Here is a 19879-nt window from a genome sequence, read left to right as displayed (position 1 = left end):
AGTTGGAGATGAGACGTGGGGGGAGGATGTAATATTGGGGAGGGTGTGTGTGAAGAGTATTTTATAACCTAGACATGTGTGTGTGAAGAGTATTTTATAACCTATGCGCATAGTTTATAAAATAGCACTTATTTTTAAAATAGCACGTATTTTATAACCTATGCGCATAGTTTATAAAATAGCACGTATTTATAAAATAGCACGTATTTTTGCGTGCGGCTAGATACGCGCGTTTATGGGCGCAGGCGCAGCCCTTTTAAAATCTACCCTATAGTCTGTGCATTCCAAATTTAGGATGTTCTCAGATGTAATGGGATCTTCTCAAAGAAAGAAGAAGCAGTTTTTGATTCTTAGATCAGGAATACGTCATAGGGGTTCTTTTGTTTGAGATTCTCATGTAAGATGCTTAGTTTATGAACCATTCCAATTAGCTACCTTTTTGACCAATAAGAATGTTGTTGAATCTCCTTTCGCAGAATCTTTGGTCCCTCTAATGGCAGTTCTCCAAAGTGGAGATTTGTTTTCCCCTTGATTCACAGAGAGAGGTTATAATCCAGGATTAATCAGCACATTACTATGTGTTATTTTCCTTCTGTCTTTCTTTCTTTCAAGTATTTCTTGCTTCTGTTGTGATCTAAATCTCTCATGAAGTACATCCCAAAATTCAAAAAGAAACTAAAAACTTTGCTTTTTCAACAAGCCTACTTTCCCAATACTCCCTCCACTTGATATATGAAAGCCACTTGTCCATATCACTCTCGTCTCCATTGTAAATATATTGTACATTATTTCTCTATTATTAATTTGATTACTTTATCTGTTGTAATACCTGTTTAGCTTTTTAATTTTAGTTTCTGTTCCATGTAAAGGCTCCGCCTGTTAGTTCTGAGTTAAATGTACACTGATACGATGTGCAAACGGCTGTCGGTATATAAAAAATGTTAAATAAATAAAAATAAACAAATGAAGTAGTGGACTTTTCTTTCCTGTTATATCGATTGCATTCTGTACCTTGTTACATAACTTGTGTTTATTTCACTGTTCAAGTGTGTACTCAGATGATATTTGAAAATATGTTGAAAAAAACAACTGTTCATGCTCTGTACCATCATAAGCTATTGACATTTATTTTTAAGAGAATTTCTGTCTTGTTGTTGCTCTTTTTCTCATTGTTTCCTGTGGCATCAGGAAGTGTTTCAGAGCATATTTAAATGTGGCAGCCAACAAAAATGTGGGCAAGTAAAATTGGCTTCTTTCCATTACTTTGCACAAACATCTCACCATGAGCATAATCCATTCTCGTCCTCCACCTTGCTCCACTTGATGATGTCAGCAGAGCAAGTTTGCATATCTGAAAAGGGGCGATCAGCCTCGTGTTTGCCACAATGAATTCAGTAATGTAATTTGCATCAGAGAAAGGAGGCAAGCCTAAAGACTTGAGACGTCATCTGAGAAAATTTTTTTTTACAGAAATGTTTCCAAGTCTAGAGCAGGGAAGAATGGACCCCTTAGAATTTGCAAATTATAACAGAATGTTTGTTTAGTAAGAAGTTGTGTGAAGGTTTTGTGAGTTAGGTTTTGTCACTCTATTGCAAGTTTGACCTCTCACTTTCTCTGTCTTTTTTTTTTTTTTTTTAAATAGATACTTTGTGCAAAGACTAAAATGCAGACTGTCCGAGCAACTGACACCAATGCAGTAGACAAGTTAATATTCCGGGAACCAGAAAATGACCAAAAGGTATGTAATCAGATAGGGGCTGTGAAATGGCTTTTTGTTTTAGGAGGGCCCTAAACAAATTCAACCAAGATCCACCCCCAGCTCCACCTCCGCTCCTATTGCCAATTTCTTACTTTGTTTACAGCTGGTCATTCTTTCTTAAATACATTCTTCACAAATTCATTCCCAGACCACCCAATAAAAAGCTTGATGCTAGATAGCCAGGCATAGTGGTACAGGAGAACCATAAAAACAGCATTAATAATAGAAGATTCAGTGCTAAAAACTCCGTGCGGCCACATATATGTGTGTGCATATGGCCACGTCCTGATTTACGACAGTGTTTTATAACTGTCGTAAATCATACGTGTGTATTATAAAATACACGTACGTCAATCCCACAATATACCCGTGTATATATGCTTAAGCGCAAATACATGCAATGCATTGAAAGTGAGTACTTTTCCTAGCAATTTTAAAAATATACGCGCATATATTTTACCTGCAAAAGTAAAGCAGGGCTTGAAAAACACAATTTACTTGCGTAATTCAGTAGGTTTTAAAACATGCGCATGTAATTGAAATTACTAGTTTTCAGATTCCTTCATCCTTTTGCCAAGTCCTTCTCCAGGTCAGCTAGACCTTCCTGGTTCTTCAGCCTGATCTCTCTTAGTTCACCAAGACCTCCCACCCAGGCAATAGTACACAGTAAGCAAGTCTGATATCAATTATGCTAGTTAATTAGGAGGTATAAAATTACATGAGTAAGTTGCCAAATGTATGATTGTAAGTTTTTTATAAATTAGCAAGTTACACACACATAACTGTTGGCCCCACCCTGGAATACTCCAGACTATCCCTTTTTTACACACCTATATGTGCACAGAAAACCTAAAATATGGGCAAACTTTCTTTGTTTTTAAAATAGTGATTATGTGACCATGAGTCATCTCTGCACGTATATGCTCATTTTACCCACATAAGTGCTTTGAAAATTTACCTGTACTATGTATGGAGACAGAGAAAAAACCATGAAAAGACCAAGAAATGTAATCAGCGACCTAGAAAATGTGACCTAAAGACACAACAATGGTCCTAATTGGGTATCACAGATTAAAAAGAACTCACAAGCTCACCTTGATATATTGCCTGTATATATTGTACCGTATAAACTCCAGAAAGAAGCTGTTTGGTACAATGTAAGTATTAAGATGTGTACCAGCAATAAATTTGCGAGATTGAGTGATATCTTACATACTCTGGTTTATCAGTGATCATTCTCATCATGGTATGAGCAAGACAAATAATATCAACCTGCACCTCCGCTTTTTAAATATATACTCTGCATCCATAGAACCCCACCCTCTCCACTCGAAACAATGGGTGTCAAGCAGAAGCAGGACAATTCCCCATACAAATAAACATAGAAAATATAAGCAGTCAACATGTGCGCTAATAGAGTAATATACAGAAGGCACATTTCAGATCCTTCCACTCTTTTCCACTGCTGCTTCTTTGCTCATTAGACCTTACTGCAGAAGCTCACTGTCAGTACACCTCAGGGTCCTTTTCATTTGAACAATATTGCTGAAATTTGACAACACTACTAACACCTTGGGAAGACACTGTTACCGAATTTCAGTGAGATCGATCAAGTGGAATAGCCCTGCAAGCATTGCAAAATGCTCTGGAATACCAAAAGACCTCCTATTGGGAAGTGCACATTGGAAAACAGAACAAGCTGGATTGCTATAAATCCCGACACAGAAACTGCATATTAGCCGTGAACCTCACCTTGATCATGCAGAATGACCCTCAGCAAAACAAAATATGTGATTCACAAATTAAAAACAGAAAAATGCAGACAAAACTGAAATGGTGACAGCAAGAAACCAGACTCTGTGCAACACTGGAGAGAAATAGAAACAGATATGCATGTCCTCTTATACTGAGCTAAATACAAAGATATCAAAAATGTACATTTTGCAAAGCTGATAGAAAAAAATCAGAGATTTCCCACAAAAGAATGAGCAGGGAAAAAAAAACTTGTATAATCTGGGGAAACTGGAGCAACAGCAAAATATGTTGTACTAGTGGAAAAGCCCATCAGAAATCACATGGCAAAATGAGCTTCTTTATGGAGTAGGGTGCATATGCAGTCTGTGTGTATATGAATGCATAAGTGAGTAACTGGATGTGAATGAATGAGTGGCTAAGGGGGTATTTGGTATATATATGAGTGGTGGGAGTCCTGAGTGAGTTACTGACTGGGTGGGCTCTCTGTGCGGAAAGTGGTTAGAGTATGTGTGGTCTACGTTTTCCCCTTTCTCCCCACCGATATCTGCTGTGATCCCTTTCCTTCCCATCTCCAGCTCTTGTTTATCCCTCCCCAGCCCTACCTCTGTCAGCAGTTGTTCCTCCTCTGCTTTGGCCTCGTGTTCAGCTACTGGGGCCTAACCTCCCCACCAGACATGCAGATCTCCAGACATTACATACCTTTTAGGAGGCGGGACCCAGGCTCCTGTCTGCTGCACCACACACTACCTCTAATGCCACTGTCATCTTGGGCTCCATAGCACACACATAACATCTACCCAACACCAATAAATACCAAGTGCATACACAACCATCTTTTATTAATGGACAGATATTGCCCCAGGCCAGAAATATAGGGGTAGATTTTCAAAGCGTTACGTGCGCTGGGCCAATTTTCAAAGGCCCGGTCATGTGCATAAATCCCTGGGAAAAGGAGGGGGAGGGGTGGTCCGGGGGGCGGGGCTAGAGGCCCCCAGCACAGCAGCCATTTGCCGCTGTGCCGGGAGATCGCGTGCCAGCAGGGAGCCAGCATGCACAATCTGCACCTGCCCCGAGGCAGGCGCAAAAGGTAAAATTAAGATTTCAGGGGGCGGGGGGGGGGGCCTAGGATAGGGCTAGGGGGCGGATAGGTTAGGGGAAGGGAGGTTAGTGTAGAGGGTTGGGAAGTTCCCTCCCAGTCCGCTCTGAAATTAGAGCGGACTGGGAGGGAACTGAGGAAGGCCGCAGGCGTCGGCGCACGCGATATAGATCCCCACTACATTGGCAAAAAACCTCACTTAAGTTACATGTACATAGTACATAGACCAGATACAGAATTGTTAACTGCAAATCACAAATATGCAGACAAAAACTGAAATGGAACTCCCAAAAAACCATTCTGTATTCAGTGCAAAACTGGAGTATTAGAAATAGAAATGCATTCCCTCATATACTAAGCCAAGCTCCAGTCATTATTCTTGTGGGGAAAGGGAGCTGTTCTGTTACATACCCCTCTCCCCACAAAATAATGCTGAGTGCTCAGCAGTCTCAACCTAGCATCTCCCAACTCGCACCTCTACTCCAACAAGGGAAAATAGCAAAGGCTTGATGATCCCAACATAACATCCCCCTTTACAAGATAAACAGTCAAAGCTTGGTGATCCCAACATAACATCCCCCTTTACAAGATAAACAGTCAAGGCTTAGTAACCCTAACATAATACCCCCTTCCCCCCCCCCCCAAAAAAAAAATATATATAAAGAAATAAATAAATAAAGACAGACACTAGGTGTATCATATCTCCAGCCATGGGCCTCTACTCCCAGAAGGGCACCTGATGGGTTATGTTTCCAGCTCCAGCATTGCATTCTGCTACTTGTGAGAGTTCTGACAGTTTCTGGCACCAGTTCCCTATTTGTTTTCTATCTTTCTCAAGACTCTTCACTTCCTGGTTTTTTAGGCCCAGCAACCTGGACTTCCTGTGGTATACCCTGATGATATCACTCTTTCTGTATAAAAACTGGATGATGCCTGAGCAACAATTATGTCCCCATGCTTCTTGAGTATTTGAGCCTTGGATTCTTACCTTTGGTCCTGACCCAGTCTGTTCCTGATCTTGCCTTGCCTGCCTTGACCTCAGCCTGTTTACTGCATCTCACCTTGCCTAATGCCAGCTCCAACCTCAGTCTGTTTACTGGTCTCGCATTTCCTGCCTCAACCCCCGCCTGCTTTTTCGGACTTCTCCTACTTCTCTTTCTGGCACCAGCCCAAAGGATTCACACGTCCACCTCTGGCCAGTCCAAAAGGGCTCACAGAGCGGCAGGAGGACTGCCTCCATTAGTTTGCTCAGCCCATGAGCCCGGCCAATGTGCAGTTGCTGGACTTCTGCGGAACTTCACTGAAGCCATCCAGAGGTAACAAAGTAACCAAGTGCTGGTCATGCAGATATTACCGTATCTATCTTCTCGTCTCCATCAACTGCATTCCTCACAACCCCTTACACTTGCCTATGTCTTCCTTGTAAGATGACCCCAGGCCTGCAGGACTTCATAATCCAGTGCTTAATCCATTTTGAGCTCCTGCAGGCCAGTTTTGTTTCCAAGAGAGTGAAGGATACATTGGTTGTTTCCTTGCTTTCTGGCCAGGCCTTGGCTTGGACTTCTCCATTGTGGGGAAAAAACAATCCCAGCTTCTTCATGCTACAAAACCTCATAGCTCCCTTTCAGAGAGCCTTTGATAAACCAGCCCTGGCTTGCTTTGCTACTGCGGAACTCTTCCATCTCTGGCAAGGTTTCCAGACCATTGGAGAATATGCCATGCAGTTTCGGACACTGGCAGCCAAATTCACATGGAATGAGGAGGCACAGATGACAGTATTTCGGCAGGGCCTGGCAGTCTGAATAAAAGATGAATTGGCCACTCTTGACCTCCCTTTCAGTTTAAATATTCTCATATCATTATGAATCCGGATTGACATCCACTTCCAGAAATGTTTCCAAGGACGTGGGACTCCGAGACACCAACCACACCTGTATCCTAGATTTCAAAGGCCAATGCTGCCTCCTGGCTGTTCCCCTTCAACTCTGCTGAGGAGGAGTCCATGCAGCTTTGATGCTCTGAATTATCTGAGAAGGAAAAATGTTGATGGAGAACCCAAAACCTTTGTTTGTACTGTGCTGGCAAAGGCCATTATGCCTCCGCTTGCCCCAAGAAGTCAGGACTCCCCTGCCTAGGATTTCTGGGGAAGGTCGTACTAAGCACTACTTGCTCTACTCCCCTGCAAAAGATTGTTACTTGTAGACTCCTCAGTGGAGCTAAGAAGTTCTTTTCAGAAGCCTTTCTGGATTCCAGTGTGACAGGAATCTTTATCAAAGAAAACTTTCTACAAAAACTGTGCATTCCCGTGGTACCCTTTAAAAAAAACCATCTGTATTTCCTTTGTTTATGGTGAAATTTTACCTAAATTGATTCACTATACCACGATCTCTGTAACTTTAAGAGCAGGGATACTATATGAGGAGTATATCTCTTTTCTCAAACTGTGAAGAGCTATTAACCCAGTCCTGGCTACAGCTACATCACTCTGTGGTGAACTGGCAAATGGAGGACATCCTCGCTTGGAGTAACCTATATTTACAGAATTGTTTGCAGCCCATATGTCCCTCTGCTCCTTGAACATGACTATTCTGCCTGACTTACCTAGGCCTTATGTGGCCTACACTGATGTCTCGGCCTGCTTGTTGTTGAAGACCTTTCCAACTCATCATTTGTACAAATGTTCTATACATTTGTTGCTTGGTAGTATACCCCCTTGGAAGAGTTTATCTACTGTCAATCCCCAAAACTAAGGCAATGGATTATATCCAAGAGAAACTCAAGAGGGGATTTAAATATGTATTCAAGGGAGAAGCCAAGGTGACAGCATGAGTTAGCTCTGGGCTCCATCGACTGTATTTCCTTGCTCAATGTTTGATTGTTACCTTGCTGAAATGCCCTCAGAGGAAGGGGTGGGTGAGAGTTTTCCCATCCAAGGCCTCCCCTCTCCCAGGACAGTGTACCATCATAGAATCCGTGGCTCCTGCTCTTGAAGGGGCTATGCAGCTCCCCATGTGTGATTCCTGCAGAGGAGTGCCACTATCATTAGGGGAGGAGGTGTTGACTAGCCCTGCTGACAGTCAACTGCTGCTGGTGCTATACAGCTCTCCCACTGCATGACTATGGCACTAGATGATGATGTCTTCACCAAGGCACCAGTTTCAGAGGGAACCTCTGCATAATATGACTCCGTGTTTTTTTCCAGCATCTGCAGAGGATGATGTACTGATGCTTTTCAAATCTGTCCAGACGCCTAAAGTCCATCTGGCATGGAGAAAGGCTTTTCTATCTTGTCTGGAGGTGTTGCCGCGCTGACGGTGGTTTCAACTCCTGCCGTCCTTTCGTATTGCCTGAGAAACTGATAGTGGTAACTCTTGAGGCCATCTGGAACCTGATGGCTAACTTTGCTGTTTCCTTCTCTACTTGTACAGCCAATGTAAATGATGTTTCTACTAAAATGGAAGTTTTATCTCAGGATACTGTTTCTCGGTATCAAGATCAATCGTGGAAGATCATTGCCCTGGAAGCTGATGTTAAACAAGAACAGTCTGTTAACTATGCTTTAATTAAGAAGTATGACTGATGAGAAGAGTGGAATCTAATGAAAATATTTTGAGAGAGTTAAATTTAAGGTTTTAAAATTTTCTATGTTTAATTGGAGAGTCACCTAGAGTAACTGCGACATTACGTAATGGAAATGTTGGCCATTCTATCTGATAAAGTCCCCCTATTTAATAAAATTTATTTTATTCCATTTTGTTCTACTTCTAGGCTGGTGTGGGGTGCTCAATCTACATTAGATTTTCAAAATTTGACAGCTTTCTTACTTCTTCTCAAGAAGGTATTGAAAGGTCTACTTTGCTGGTTTCCTTTTTATCTGAACAAGATCTTAATTTTGTTATGAGAAGTTTCTTTAAAAAATGTGATGTTTCCTTTTTTGGGAAACAGGCTAGTTCTGGATTTAGTTAGGGTGACTCAAGAGAGAAGTAAAGGTTTCCTAGCTCTCCACCAGGAGGTCAGGGGAATCAGTGCTTCTTTTGTATTGAGAGATCCATGTAAATGTATTGTAAAACATAGTGCAGATTGTTATATTTTCTGTGCGCCTGAACAACTTCCTACTTTTTTAGACTCCAGACGAATAAGGGAGCCCTCAGAGAACCAGTTGGAACAAGATTAGACTGTCAGTTGTATTAGTAGCAGATAATCTCATGCTAATGTCTCCTCTAGATATTCTCTTTATTCTCCTCATATACTGTCTCCTTCCCTTTTATATTATAGTCTATTATTGAGATCTATTTTGTTGTACTATGTAGTTCACTGTATGTTAAATAAGTGTGTGATATATTTTAGGCTGTTTTTCTTTTCCTTTTGGAGATCTTTGCAATGTTGCTGTGCAAAGATGATTCTTTGTATATAATAAAAGTATAATAAATATAAATATAAAGTTAAAAAAGGGGGTTTATCTTCCCATCCTCCTCTCTTGCCAGAACCAGGTTCTTCATTCGGAAAAAGGATGGATCTCTGTGACCTTGCATAGATTACTAAGGCTTAAATGCCATTATCATGAAGAATATAAGTTGCCTTTGCCTCTGATCTCCGAATTATTTCATTGCCCATGTGGAGCTTCGATTTTCTCCAAACTAAACCTCTGGGGAGCTTACATTCTGGTGTGTATATGAGAAGGCGAAGAGTGGAAAATGGTCTTTAACATCTGAGACAGGCGTTATGAACACCTAGTAATGCTTTTCAGACTACGCAACACCCCAGCAGTTTTTCAAAATTTCAAGAATGATATTTTTAGAGACTTATTATATACCTGCATCATAGTTTACCTGGATATTTTCCTAATATATCTGGCCGATCTTCACCCTCATCATTCGCATGTTAATATGATGCTTCAATATCTGTGTGACAGCTCACTGTATGCCAAATTGGATGTGAAACAACTCTTTTGTGCTATATCATTTCTGCACAGTGGCTCTGGATGAACCTGTCCAAAACCGATTGGCCCCATTCTGTTGATCTTAAAGCCATTCAATGCTTCCTAAGATTTGCCAGCTACTACAGACAATTTATTCATCATTATTCTACATTAATCACTCCTACTGCTCTCACTCATTCCCGATGTTTCTTTCAGTACATTTTTTGCTTGCATAGACTTCCAGAACATATCATAAAAACATTAGATATGCTGAACTGGGTCAGACCAAGGATCCATCAAACCCAGCATCTTGTTTCCAACAGTGGCCAATCCAAGACACAAGTACCTGGCATATACTCAAACATTAAATAGATCTCAAACTACTATTCCTTAATGATTAATAGCACTTTATGGATTTTTCTTCTAGGAACTTATCCAAACCTTTTTTAAACACAGTTACACCAACTGACTTAACCATATCCTCTGGCAATGAATTCCAGAGCTTAATGCACTGAATGGAAAATAATTGTCTTCAATTTGTTGTAAATGAGCTACTTGCTAACTTCATGGAGTGCCCCTTAGTCCTCCTGTTGTCTGAATGAGTAAATAACTGATTTAGATTAACCTGTTCAAGTCCTTTTATGATTTTGTTAGACCTCTGTCATATCTTCTCTGTCGTCTCTTCTCCAAACTGAACAGCCCTAACCTCATTTGCCTTTCCTCACAGGGGAGCCATTCCATGCCCCTTATCATTTTGGATGCCCTTCTCTGCAGTTACTCCAGTGCAACTATATCTTTTTTGAGATGTTGCAACCAGATTGTACACAGTATTCATGAGTGGCCCTGGTGAGTGCTCTGCAGGAAGTTCAGTGTCAGCATCTGGTTCTCTTCTGTCTATTATGCTGAGTTGAATGATAAGACAGAGTCAATCAGACTCTGGAAACATTCCTTCGAGCCTATATCTCAGCCAGACAAGACGATTGGGTCTAACTGCTCCCCTGGGCAGATTTTTCCTCTAACAACTTCATCAGTGAGTCTGCCAGAGCATTCCCCTTCTATATAGTTATGGACAACATCCCAGACTACTTCTACCCATTGCACTTACTACTGGTACTCCAGCCCCTGACAGTTTATCCACCAATTTCCAGGAAATCTGGGATGAGACTCAATGCCAGATTGCCAAATAAATCTGGTCACATACAGGCTTAAAATCTCTCCATCTTCTTGGATATTCCACTCTTCCCATGTTTCATTACTCAAACCATCGGTCTTCAACTGTTACTGTGGAAAACATTTGAAACACCCCCCCACACACACACACACCCCCACACCCTTACCTATCTCTTTGGAGACTGATTATGAAATTCAAAGTCCAAGATATTCTTGATTCCAAGTTCATGAAGAACAGACTTTTCTTTTTGGTGCATTGGAATAGTTTTAGGCAAAAGGAGCGATCTTGGGAACTTGTGATAAACCTGAATGCCCACCTTTTAATACAGAAGTTCCAATGCCTCTTCCCCCACAAATCCAGCAAGAAGAGCCCCAGGGAGGAGGGGGCTTAAGAGAGAGGGGTACTGTAACATACCTTCAGCCACAGGCCTCTGCTCCCAGAAGGACACCTGGAGGGTCACGTTTCTAGCTCCAGCGTTGTTCTGATACCTGTTAAAGTTGTGACATAGTCTTTGACACGTTTCTCGTCTACTTCCTGCCTTGCTCAAGACTCTTCACTTCCTGGTTTTATAGGCCCAGCAACCTGGACTTCCTGTGGCATGCCCTGATGATGTCATCACTTTCTGTATATAAGCTTGCTCATTCAGCTGAGCAACAGGTTCTGTCCCTGTGTGACTTGAGTCTTTGAACCTTGGATTCATGCCTTCAGTCCTGACCCAATCTGTTGCTGATCTCGCCTGCCTGCCACCTGCCTTGACCTCAGCCTGTTTACCAGATCTTGCCTTTCCTACTGCCTGCTCTGACTTCAGCCTGTTTATGGGAGCTCACATTACCTGCCTCGACCCCTGCCTGCTTTTTGGATTTCGCCTACCTCTGGCCTGGATTGTGGCTGTCACCAGTTGGCTGACTGACGCAGGTCTGCTTGCAAATTGGACATTCTCCTTCCAACACCGGCCCAAAGGGTTCACAATTCCACTTCTGACCAGTCTGAAGGGGCTTATGGAGTGGCCTGCGGCCTGCCTCCATTATACAAGGCCTCAGCAGCCCCACCACCTTCTATCCCACCTCTTCTGTTCCTCCCCCCCTCCCCCATGCTCAGCCTCCTCCTTCTCTAGCACCTGGACCCCCCCTCCTCTTTCCTCTCTTCTTTCCTCCTGCCTCCATTCCTCTCCTTCCTCTTGTCCTCTTCCCCAGCCTGCATCTTTTCATCCCCACTACCATCCTGTTCTTCTTCCCAATTCTGAGTCATACCCCCTTCCTACAGGGTTGCCCCCAGGTTCTTTGTTATCATCGATTCTGTTTAACATTTATTTAGCCCACTTTGTTACCTCCTTTCCTAGCTGAAGGTATCGTTCAAATGCTATGCAGATGATATACTGTCCTTTTTTCCAATTACATCTTCCATGGTGGCAGCACAGGAAAAATTGTCAGATTGTTTGGGACAGATTAAAAACTAACTTAACAAGAATAAACTGATGCTAAATATTAAAAAGACCAAAGTTATGATTTTATCCCGTTCTGAGGTTATTAAAAGGTGCCCAAGTATTCAGTTTGAAGGCACACCAATATCAGTTAAAGATCTGGTCAGGAATTTGGGAGCATATATAAATCCTTCTTTATCTCTTCAGCCATATTTTAGCATTTTAGTACAAGCCTGCTTATTATAAAAATGCATATTCTATGTAAGTTGAAGCCTCTCCTTAGCTATTCAGATTCCCAGATAGTGGTCTAATCATTAATCCTATCAACTTTGAATTATTGCAGTATTCTGTTTTTAGGCCCCCTAAGTTCATATTTGAAAACCCTCCAATTAATACAAACTTCTGCAGCCCATTTGGTCTCAGACTCAAGATCAAAGGATCACATAACGCCAGTTCTAGTGATGTTATACTGGCTTCCAGTTATATGGTGAATAAAGTTTAAAGCATTAGTCTTAATTTTTAAAGCCCAATGCCTTTTGTATTTCATCAGCAGTGGAATGGTATCAACCAAAACGTTCATTGCGGTCATCATCACAATGCTTCCTAGAAATTCTTTCTATAAGAGAAACACAATTAACAGAATCTCGAAATCGGATGTTTAAAATTGCAGGACAGACTCTGTGGAACAATCTCCCTGGTGAAATTAGGGAAGAAAAGTGTCTGTTATGTTTTTTAAACTAGCTTTTTCTTCTTAACTCTCAATCCAAGTTGAACAAAAGTTTTTACTTTTTTTAGGATAGAGGAAATGGGGCCTTTTCTTTCTTCTTTCTTTCTTTTTTTTTTTTTTTACAGTCATTTTTGTTGTTAGATTGGAAATGTATTAATTTATTTCATGCTAGTTTGTGTTATATTGTCAGTTTATTATGTTTTATTTATTATATATATATATGTTTGTCATGTTTAAGATTGTCTACGTATTGTTGGGATCCACCAAGAGTTGTAGATTGGTGGAATACAAATGATTTTAAATAAATAAAATAAATAGAACTAGCTCTGATAGCAGCGGCAGCTCCTGCTGCACCTGGTGGTGATTCTCTTTCTGAGCAACCTGCTCACAGAAGAAGTTAAGAGTCGTATAATCTCTGCTGCCAGCAAGATGCTCAGAAGAGGGAGAGGAGGATTGCTTGGAGCTGGCACTGAGAATGCCCAAAAGGGAGCAGTGGGGGACAGCCACACTGAGCAAATCTGTAGCAGGAAGAAAGATGGGAGGGGGCTTGCCTGCCTTTCTGTTTAACTTTCAGGTTCCCTCAGCATTTAAGAGCCACTTATTTACAAAAATAAAACTGAGGTTTCTCCTACCCATAGTTGGTAGGGCCCTGGCCCCTGTGGTTCATCCCATTCTGATGCTTATATAATCAAATACAGTCGGAATTCTTGTTTCATGATGCAGCACTAGACCAGTGCATATAGTGGGAAATGGTATGATCCAGCATTGACCTATGAGTCTGAAGGATTTCTGGCACCTGAATACAGCAGCCTTTGTGAAACCCTAGGCAAGTCACTTTATCTGACTTCAGTGTACACAGCTGTAATTGGACAGTCACAATAAGATTGCTTTGCCTACCTAATCCCTTTGGAGATTTCTGTGCATTCCAGTTGCCATAAATATGCTACTACTGAACTGTCTAGCCTAGAGGTAGTTGTATGTATAGTTTGAAATATTACATTATAGTATGCATTATGATTCTTTATGGATGAAAGGTATGTATAGATATCAATTAAGTATATACAGGCAATAATCAAAGCCATTTCTTCAAGTAAAATAGTGTTATACATGTGGAAATGAGGTATTTGAAAATTGGTCACCATCAATGCAAGTAAAATTATATGTGTTCGGCAACATGGGGACTTTCACTTGCATTGTCTAGAGCAGGGGGGTGGGCAATTCCATTCCTCGAGGGCTGCAAACCAGTCAGGTTTTCAGGATACCCCTAATGAATATGCATGAAATAGATTTGCATACAACTGAGGCAGTGTGTATGCAGGTCTCTCTCATGCATATTCATTAAGGATATCCTGAAAACCCGACTGGTTTGCAGCCCTCGAGGACCGGAATAGCCCACCCCTGGTCTAGAGGCATTCCTAAGGGGGTTTGGGTCATGGAAGGGAATTAACTTTTGCAGATGACATTTTCAAATCTATGCAAGTTATTTCTAAGGAAAAAAGTACCTGCAAATAAAGCAAGTGCAAATCTCTGGGGACACTTTTTCACAGAGCAATAATCAAACTAAAACTATGTGCTTAATTTCACTTTGATTATTAGTAAAAATCCTGCAAGTTAAAAGTACCCGTGCTGTATGCACCAGTGTAGCAAAATGTGTTTGAGCACTGCTTTCAGGAGTTATACAATATTCACAATATGGAAAAATCTTTTGAAAGTAGAGCCTTTGAACCTTTCTGTACAACTAGCTATTTGAACTTGAAACTGTAAGATTATTACTGTATCTGTGTTGATGAAGATGGGATATCTCTCAAAAGGTAGTCATAGATTTATTAAATAAAAAGGTATCACCAACAACTTTTGTGTTGACCCTTAATTCTACCATGTTTTTATCATCAGATTTTTACAGTAACTCCTATTTTTACAGTACTTTTTCTTTAAGTACAACATACAGGAAATCTATGTATATCAAACATACAGTTTCAATATGCAACAATACAGCAAGAGTTTAAAACAAATCACAATATAAAGTATGCAATGCTGAAAATAAAATGTAAAACTTGAATTCAGCTACTGCCCATTAATTAAAAGACTTACTTCCCTGTTTAAATAATGAAGCAGATTTTCACTCATAGTTTTAGTGATTTTCAAGCCTAGTCATCCAAAATACAAATGAGCAGATGGGGAGAGATTCCATTTCAGAAGTAACCTTGATTTAAAGGAGATACAATATATGATTTATGGTTTACTCTCACTTATTCTTTATAATGTTGGCCAATCCCTCGTACCTTCATCCTTCCTTCAGTTTACCAATTAGAATTAAGAAATAAAATGTACAATGAATAATACATTTCCTGTTCCCCTCTAGCCCTTTCAGAAGATTTTAAAGCATTAAGATCAATATTTGTGTCATCTGCTTGTAAAGTACTTTCTTGCAGGATCAAGACTAGATAGACAGCTCTGTGTAAACACTAATCTGTAGTGTTATAATATGCAGTGGCTCAATAGAAAAATGACTTCTGATATTTAGTGGTTCATGTTCTCAGGTCGTGCTACAGTTGGAAAAGAAGCTCTTTGATTATTTTAATCAAGACGTTTTTAGAGATAACAATGGTGTTGCGGTAAGTGTATAAACGCATGTATTTTATGTGTATATTGTTTTGGGACAGTGTTCAATGCCTTGAACTTATTAGTTCTTGCATATTAAATACCATTATCAACACATTGTTTTTTCATAATTCAATCAGAAAATAGAATTGTGCTGATGGCTGAGCAGAATAAGTAATTACAGTTTTTGTATAGTCCTCCTGGCTTGTAACTTTTACTGTTCCATCCTGGCAGATTGTTGACCGATCATCATCATATGAAAACAATTTTCACAAGGGTTTCCTAGGATAAAAAGTGTTTTACCAGTGTAAATTGGCTGTCTCAAAATTACCCTCCCTGTATGTGGGTAAAAGTAAGTGCATAGCTCTACAATCCACTTACTTTTACCTGCATTGCAGTGGAGGCATTCTCATGGTGGGGTTAGGTTGGGAGAGAAAACTAGGTGCATAGTTTTAGTCAGAAAAAGTGTCCAGAGCAACCAGGTGAAAATCTCTACAGGTGCTTTTTCTTGGGGCAGTTTTCAAAGTAAATGTACACATAATTTCTCTTTGAAAATTGGTGCAAAGACCACAGGTAAAATGTATCTAGATTTTGCAACAATGTGGAGCATTTGAAAATTGCCCTGTATGAGACTGTGCCATTATTAATCTGACACAGGTAAGTTTTATGCGGTATAAGACTGACCTGACAGAAAGAGAGAGATGACTAAGGAAGGTAGCTATAAAAAGATTGCATAATTTTTGAATTATAAATATATATAAAATATTTAATAACAATAGAGTTGTGGGTATAGACCCTTAGACCTAGGTGGGGTTGATGCAACCTTCTGGTCCCTACCATTGACAGGCGGTCCTGGATGAGGCAGAGGCCCAGCAGGAGCTTCATCTATACCAGCCTATGTTTCCCTCTGATTGAGCCTTTGGGTGTTGGGGCCGGCAGGTCTTAGGTGAGGGCCTATATGGGTGGAGAGATCCATCAAGGTCACTGGGTTGGAGCAGGAATGGATGAAATGAATCTGGAGGTGAGTCTGCAGACATCTAGCAGGAAGATCCGAAAGTCAGGCACTTGTCAGTGGCAGGCGGCAAACAAAAAGGTCTGAGAGTCAGTCAGTGGTCATTGGCAGGCAGGAAGCAGGCCAAGGTCAATACCAGGCGTCCATCAGCAAGAAGAAGGTTTGGGTAGGCAGGGCAGAAAGATGAGCAGAGCTGCAGACAAGGAACACATAGAAGAACCAAAGAAGAACCCACAGACATTTAAGACAAACACAAGGACCTCTGGAACTGAAGATGGGGACATGAACCACAGGTAATGGAATATAGAAACTGAAGAACTGACAAACTGAAGAGTAGTAAATCACTTGGACCGGATGGTATACACCCCAGGGTTCTGAAAGAACTAAAAAATGAAAAATGAAATTTCAGACATATTTCAATTAATTTGTAACCTGCCATTAAAATCATTCGATTTACCTGAAGATTGGAAGATGGCCAATGTAACCTCTATATTTAAAAAGGGATCCAGGGGTGAACAGGAAATTATAGACTGGTGAGCCTGACTTCAGTGCCAGGAAAAATCATGGAAACTGTTATAAAGAATAAAATCACAAAACATTTAGATAGACATGGTTTAATGGGACACAGCCAACATGGATTTACCCAAAGGAAGTCTTGCCTCACAAATCTCCTACATTTATTTGAAGGGGTGAATAAACACGTGGATAACAGTGAACCGGTAGATGTGGTGTATTTGGATTTTCAGAAGGTGTTTGATAAAGTCTTGCATGAGAGGCTTATAAGAAAACTAAAAAGTCATAGGATAGCAGGTGATGTCCTTTTGTGGATTGCAAGTTGGTTAAAAGACAAATCAGAGAGTAGGATTAAATGGTTAGTTTTCACAGTGGAAAAAGGTAAACAGTGGAGTGCCTCAGGGATCTGTACTTGGACCAGTGCTTTTTAATATATTTATAAATGATCTGGAAAGAGGTGTGATGAGTGAGGTGATCAAATTTGCTGATGACCCAAAATTATGTAGAGTAGTTAAATCTCAAGCGGATTGTGATGAATTGCAGGAGGACCTTGCGAGACTGGAAGATTGAGCTTCCAAATGGCAGATGAAATTTAATGTGGACAAGTGCAAAATGATGCATATAGGAAAAAATAACCCTTGCTGTAATTACACAATTTTAAGTTCTACCTTAGGATTTACCACTCAGGAAAGAGATCCAGGTGTCAATAATACATTGTAATTGTTGGTCCAATGTGCTGTGGTGATCAAAAAAAGCAAACAGAATGTTAGGAATTATTAGGAAGGGAATAGCAAATGAAATGGAGGATATCATAATGCCTCTGTATCCATCCATTGTAAGACCGCACCTTGAATACTGTGTGCAATTCTGGTCACTGGAGAAAGTGCAGAGAGGGGCATGGAATGGCTGCCCTATCAGGAATGGCTAAAGAAGTTAGGGCTGTTCAGATTAGAGAAGAGATGACTGAGGGGGGATATGATAGAAGTCTACAAAATTATGAAAGGGCTTGAACAAGTTATTGTAAATTGGTTATTTACTCTCTCAGATAATAGAAGGACCAGGAGGCACTCCATGAAGTTAGCAAGTAGCTCATTTAAAACAAATTGAAGAAAATTCTTTTTCACTCAGCGCATAGTTAAGCTCTGGAATTCATTGCCAGAGAATATGGTTACAGCAGTTAGTGTAACTGGGTTTAAAAGAGGTTTGGATAAGTTCCTATAAGAAAAAACACAAACTGCTATTAAGGTAATTAATAAGCAATAGTAGCTCGTGATCCTTCTAATGTTTGGGTACTTGCCAGGTACTTGTGACTTGGATTGGCCACTGTTGGACACAGGATACTGGGCTTGGTCTGACCCAGTGTGGCATATCTTATGTCCTTATGAACAAAGACCAAGGACCAATGGAACAGGAATTCAGGAACTTGAAAACAAAGACAGGGAACACTGAGGCAACTTGCACTACAGATCATAGCGGGACCTGTTGCCGAGGCAAGGACTGAAGGGAAGCAAGGGGCTTTTATAGGCCAGAGCTTCTGAAGTCCTCAGGCCCTGCAGGGGATTTCCCGCTACAGATCCTTTAAATCTGGAGCCCTCAGGCACGCGCGTGGCTATGGGAGGCCAGGAAGATTGTCGGCAGCAGCCTGCTGTGTGTCACGCTGGGAAGTTTGGGGCCCAGAGGAATGGGGCGGCCTGCCACGTGACTGCATGTGGGGGATCCTTGGTGTTGGCGGGGCCAGTGACAGCAGCTCGGGCCTGGTGGTAAGTGCAGTGGTTCATTGGGGGGGCTGGCGGATCACCAAACGCAACAAATAGAAAGAAAACCTAAAAATAGTACCTGAGGGAAGTAGATGAAAAGAAAAGAAGATCCTATATTTTGAAAATTCCACAGCAAATTGCTGCTTTAAGCTTCTTACTGCCTATTTTTAACCTAAAGCACTTTTTCTAGGCCTTAAAATTTTCTGGTTTATATCTCCAGTCAATTATAGATCATTTTAAAAGACCCAAATTTAATCGCAACTCAGTTTTATTTCTTTCCCATCTATTGATTTTTCTTTTGAACAGTAGATTATATACCTGGAAGCCAGAGCCTTAGCCAGGCAATATGGCGCCTATGGCCAAGTGAAAAGCTGCACCCTCACCCATTCAACAAAACATGACACTACGAGTTAGGAGACGGTGTCAGATATTTGTAGAGCAATACCCAAGGTTGGTACAGCCTTGCACCCCCATCTCAACTTGTCACAACCTCCCTACACACAATTAAAAATTGTACATTTATAACAACAGATTACATGAAAGAGGATATTCAAAGTACAGTCTTCTGAGATAAAATGTCACCTATATGTATGTATGTTATATTGACATGCAATGTTGAGGTGCCAACCAGAAAACCCTGTAAAAAAAACTTGGAACCCATATGATATTAGGCCTACTGTAACATACCATGGACATGGGCTTGGCCCTCTAAAAGCAACAAGAAAATAGAATTACAATATAATACTTTCCATATCAAAACAGCACTAACTGCCAGCACTCAATCAGAAAAACCCTACCTTTGAAGAAAGCCTTTAGGGGTAATTTTCAAAGGGACTTTAGTACATAAACAGTGTTTTGTGCACAGAAGTGTTCTCTTACAAAATTGCCCACCCACTATGCAGGTCATCTTACACACATATGTCATGTTCATTTGTAAGTTTACTCAGACTGAGCAGAAGCATTCCTGGAGGCAGAGTAGAGGTGGGAGTTTGGACTTAAATGCATGCGTTTGCATTTTTAAACATGTGTGTGTAAAGTTTCACGAAAAATTTGTGTGGACAGTTTAGCAGGTGTATGTTTGTGTGAGTAGGTTTGATCATTTTCAAACTAGACTTATGTACATAGGTTTGCTTTGAAAATTGCTGTAACT

The 19879-nt window shown here is 40.8% G+C and overlaps 1 protein-coding gene across 4 annotated transcripts in view; it reads left to right on the top strand.

The window, feature by feature from the left end:
- Positions 1-19879, top strand: part of INPP5A (inositol polyphosphate-5-phosphatase A) — a 1124564-nt gene that overhangs the window by 887485 nt on the left and 217200 nt on the right. For 3 of the 4 annotated variants that reach the window (XM_029609981.1, XM_029609982.1, XM_029609985.1), the window contains 2 exons: positions 1643-1738; positions 15387-15461. In XM_029609981.1, coding sequence (XP_029465841.1) covers positions 1643-1738; positions 15387-15461 — 171 coding nt within the window. The remainder of the gene's footprint in view (positions 1-1642; positions 1739-15386; positions 15462-19879) is intronic. The other variant, XM_029609984.1, reaches the window with a different exon arrangement.

Source organism: Rhinatrema bivittatum, chromosome 7 (assembly GCF_901001135.1).
Source record: "Rhinatrema bivittatum chromosome 7, aRhiBiv1.1, whole genome shotgun sequence".
Taxonomy (NCBI): Eukaryota; Metazoa; Chordata; class Amphibia; order Gymnophiona; family Rhinatrematidae; genus Rhinatrema; species Rhinatrema bivittatum.
Note: the sequence above shows the minus strand (reverse complement) of the source record. Positions and strands in the feature narration are given on the sequence as shown.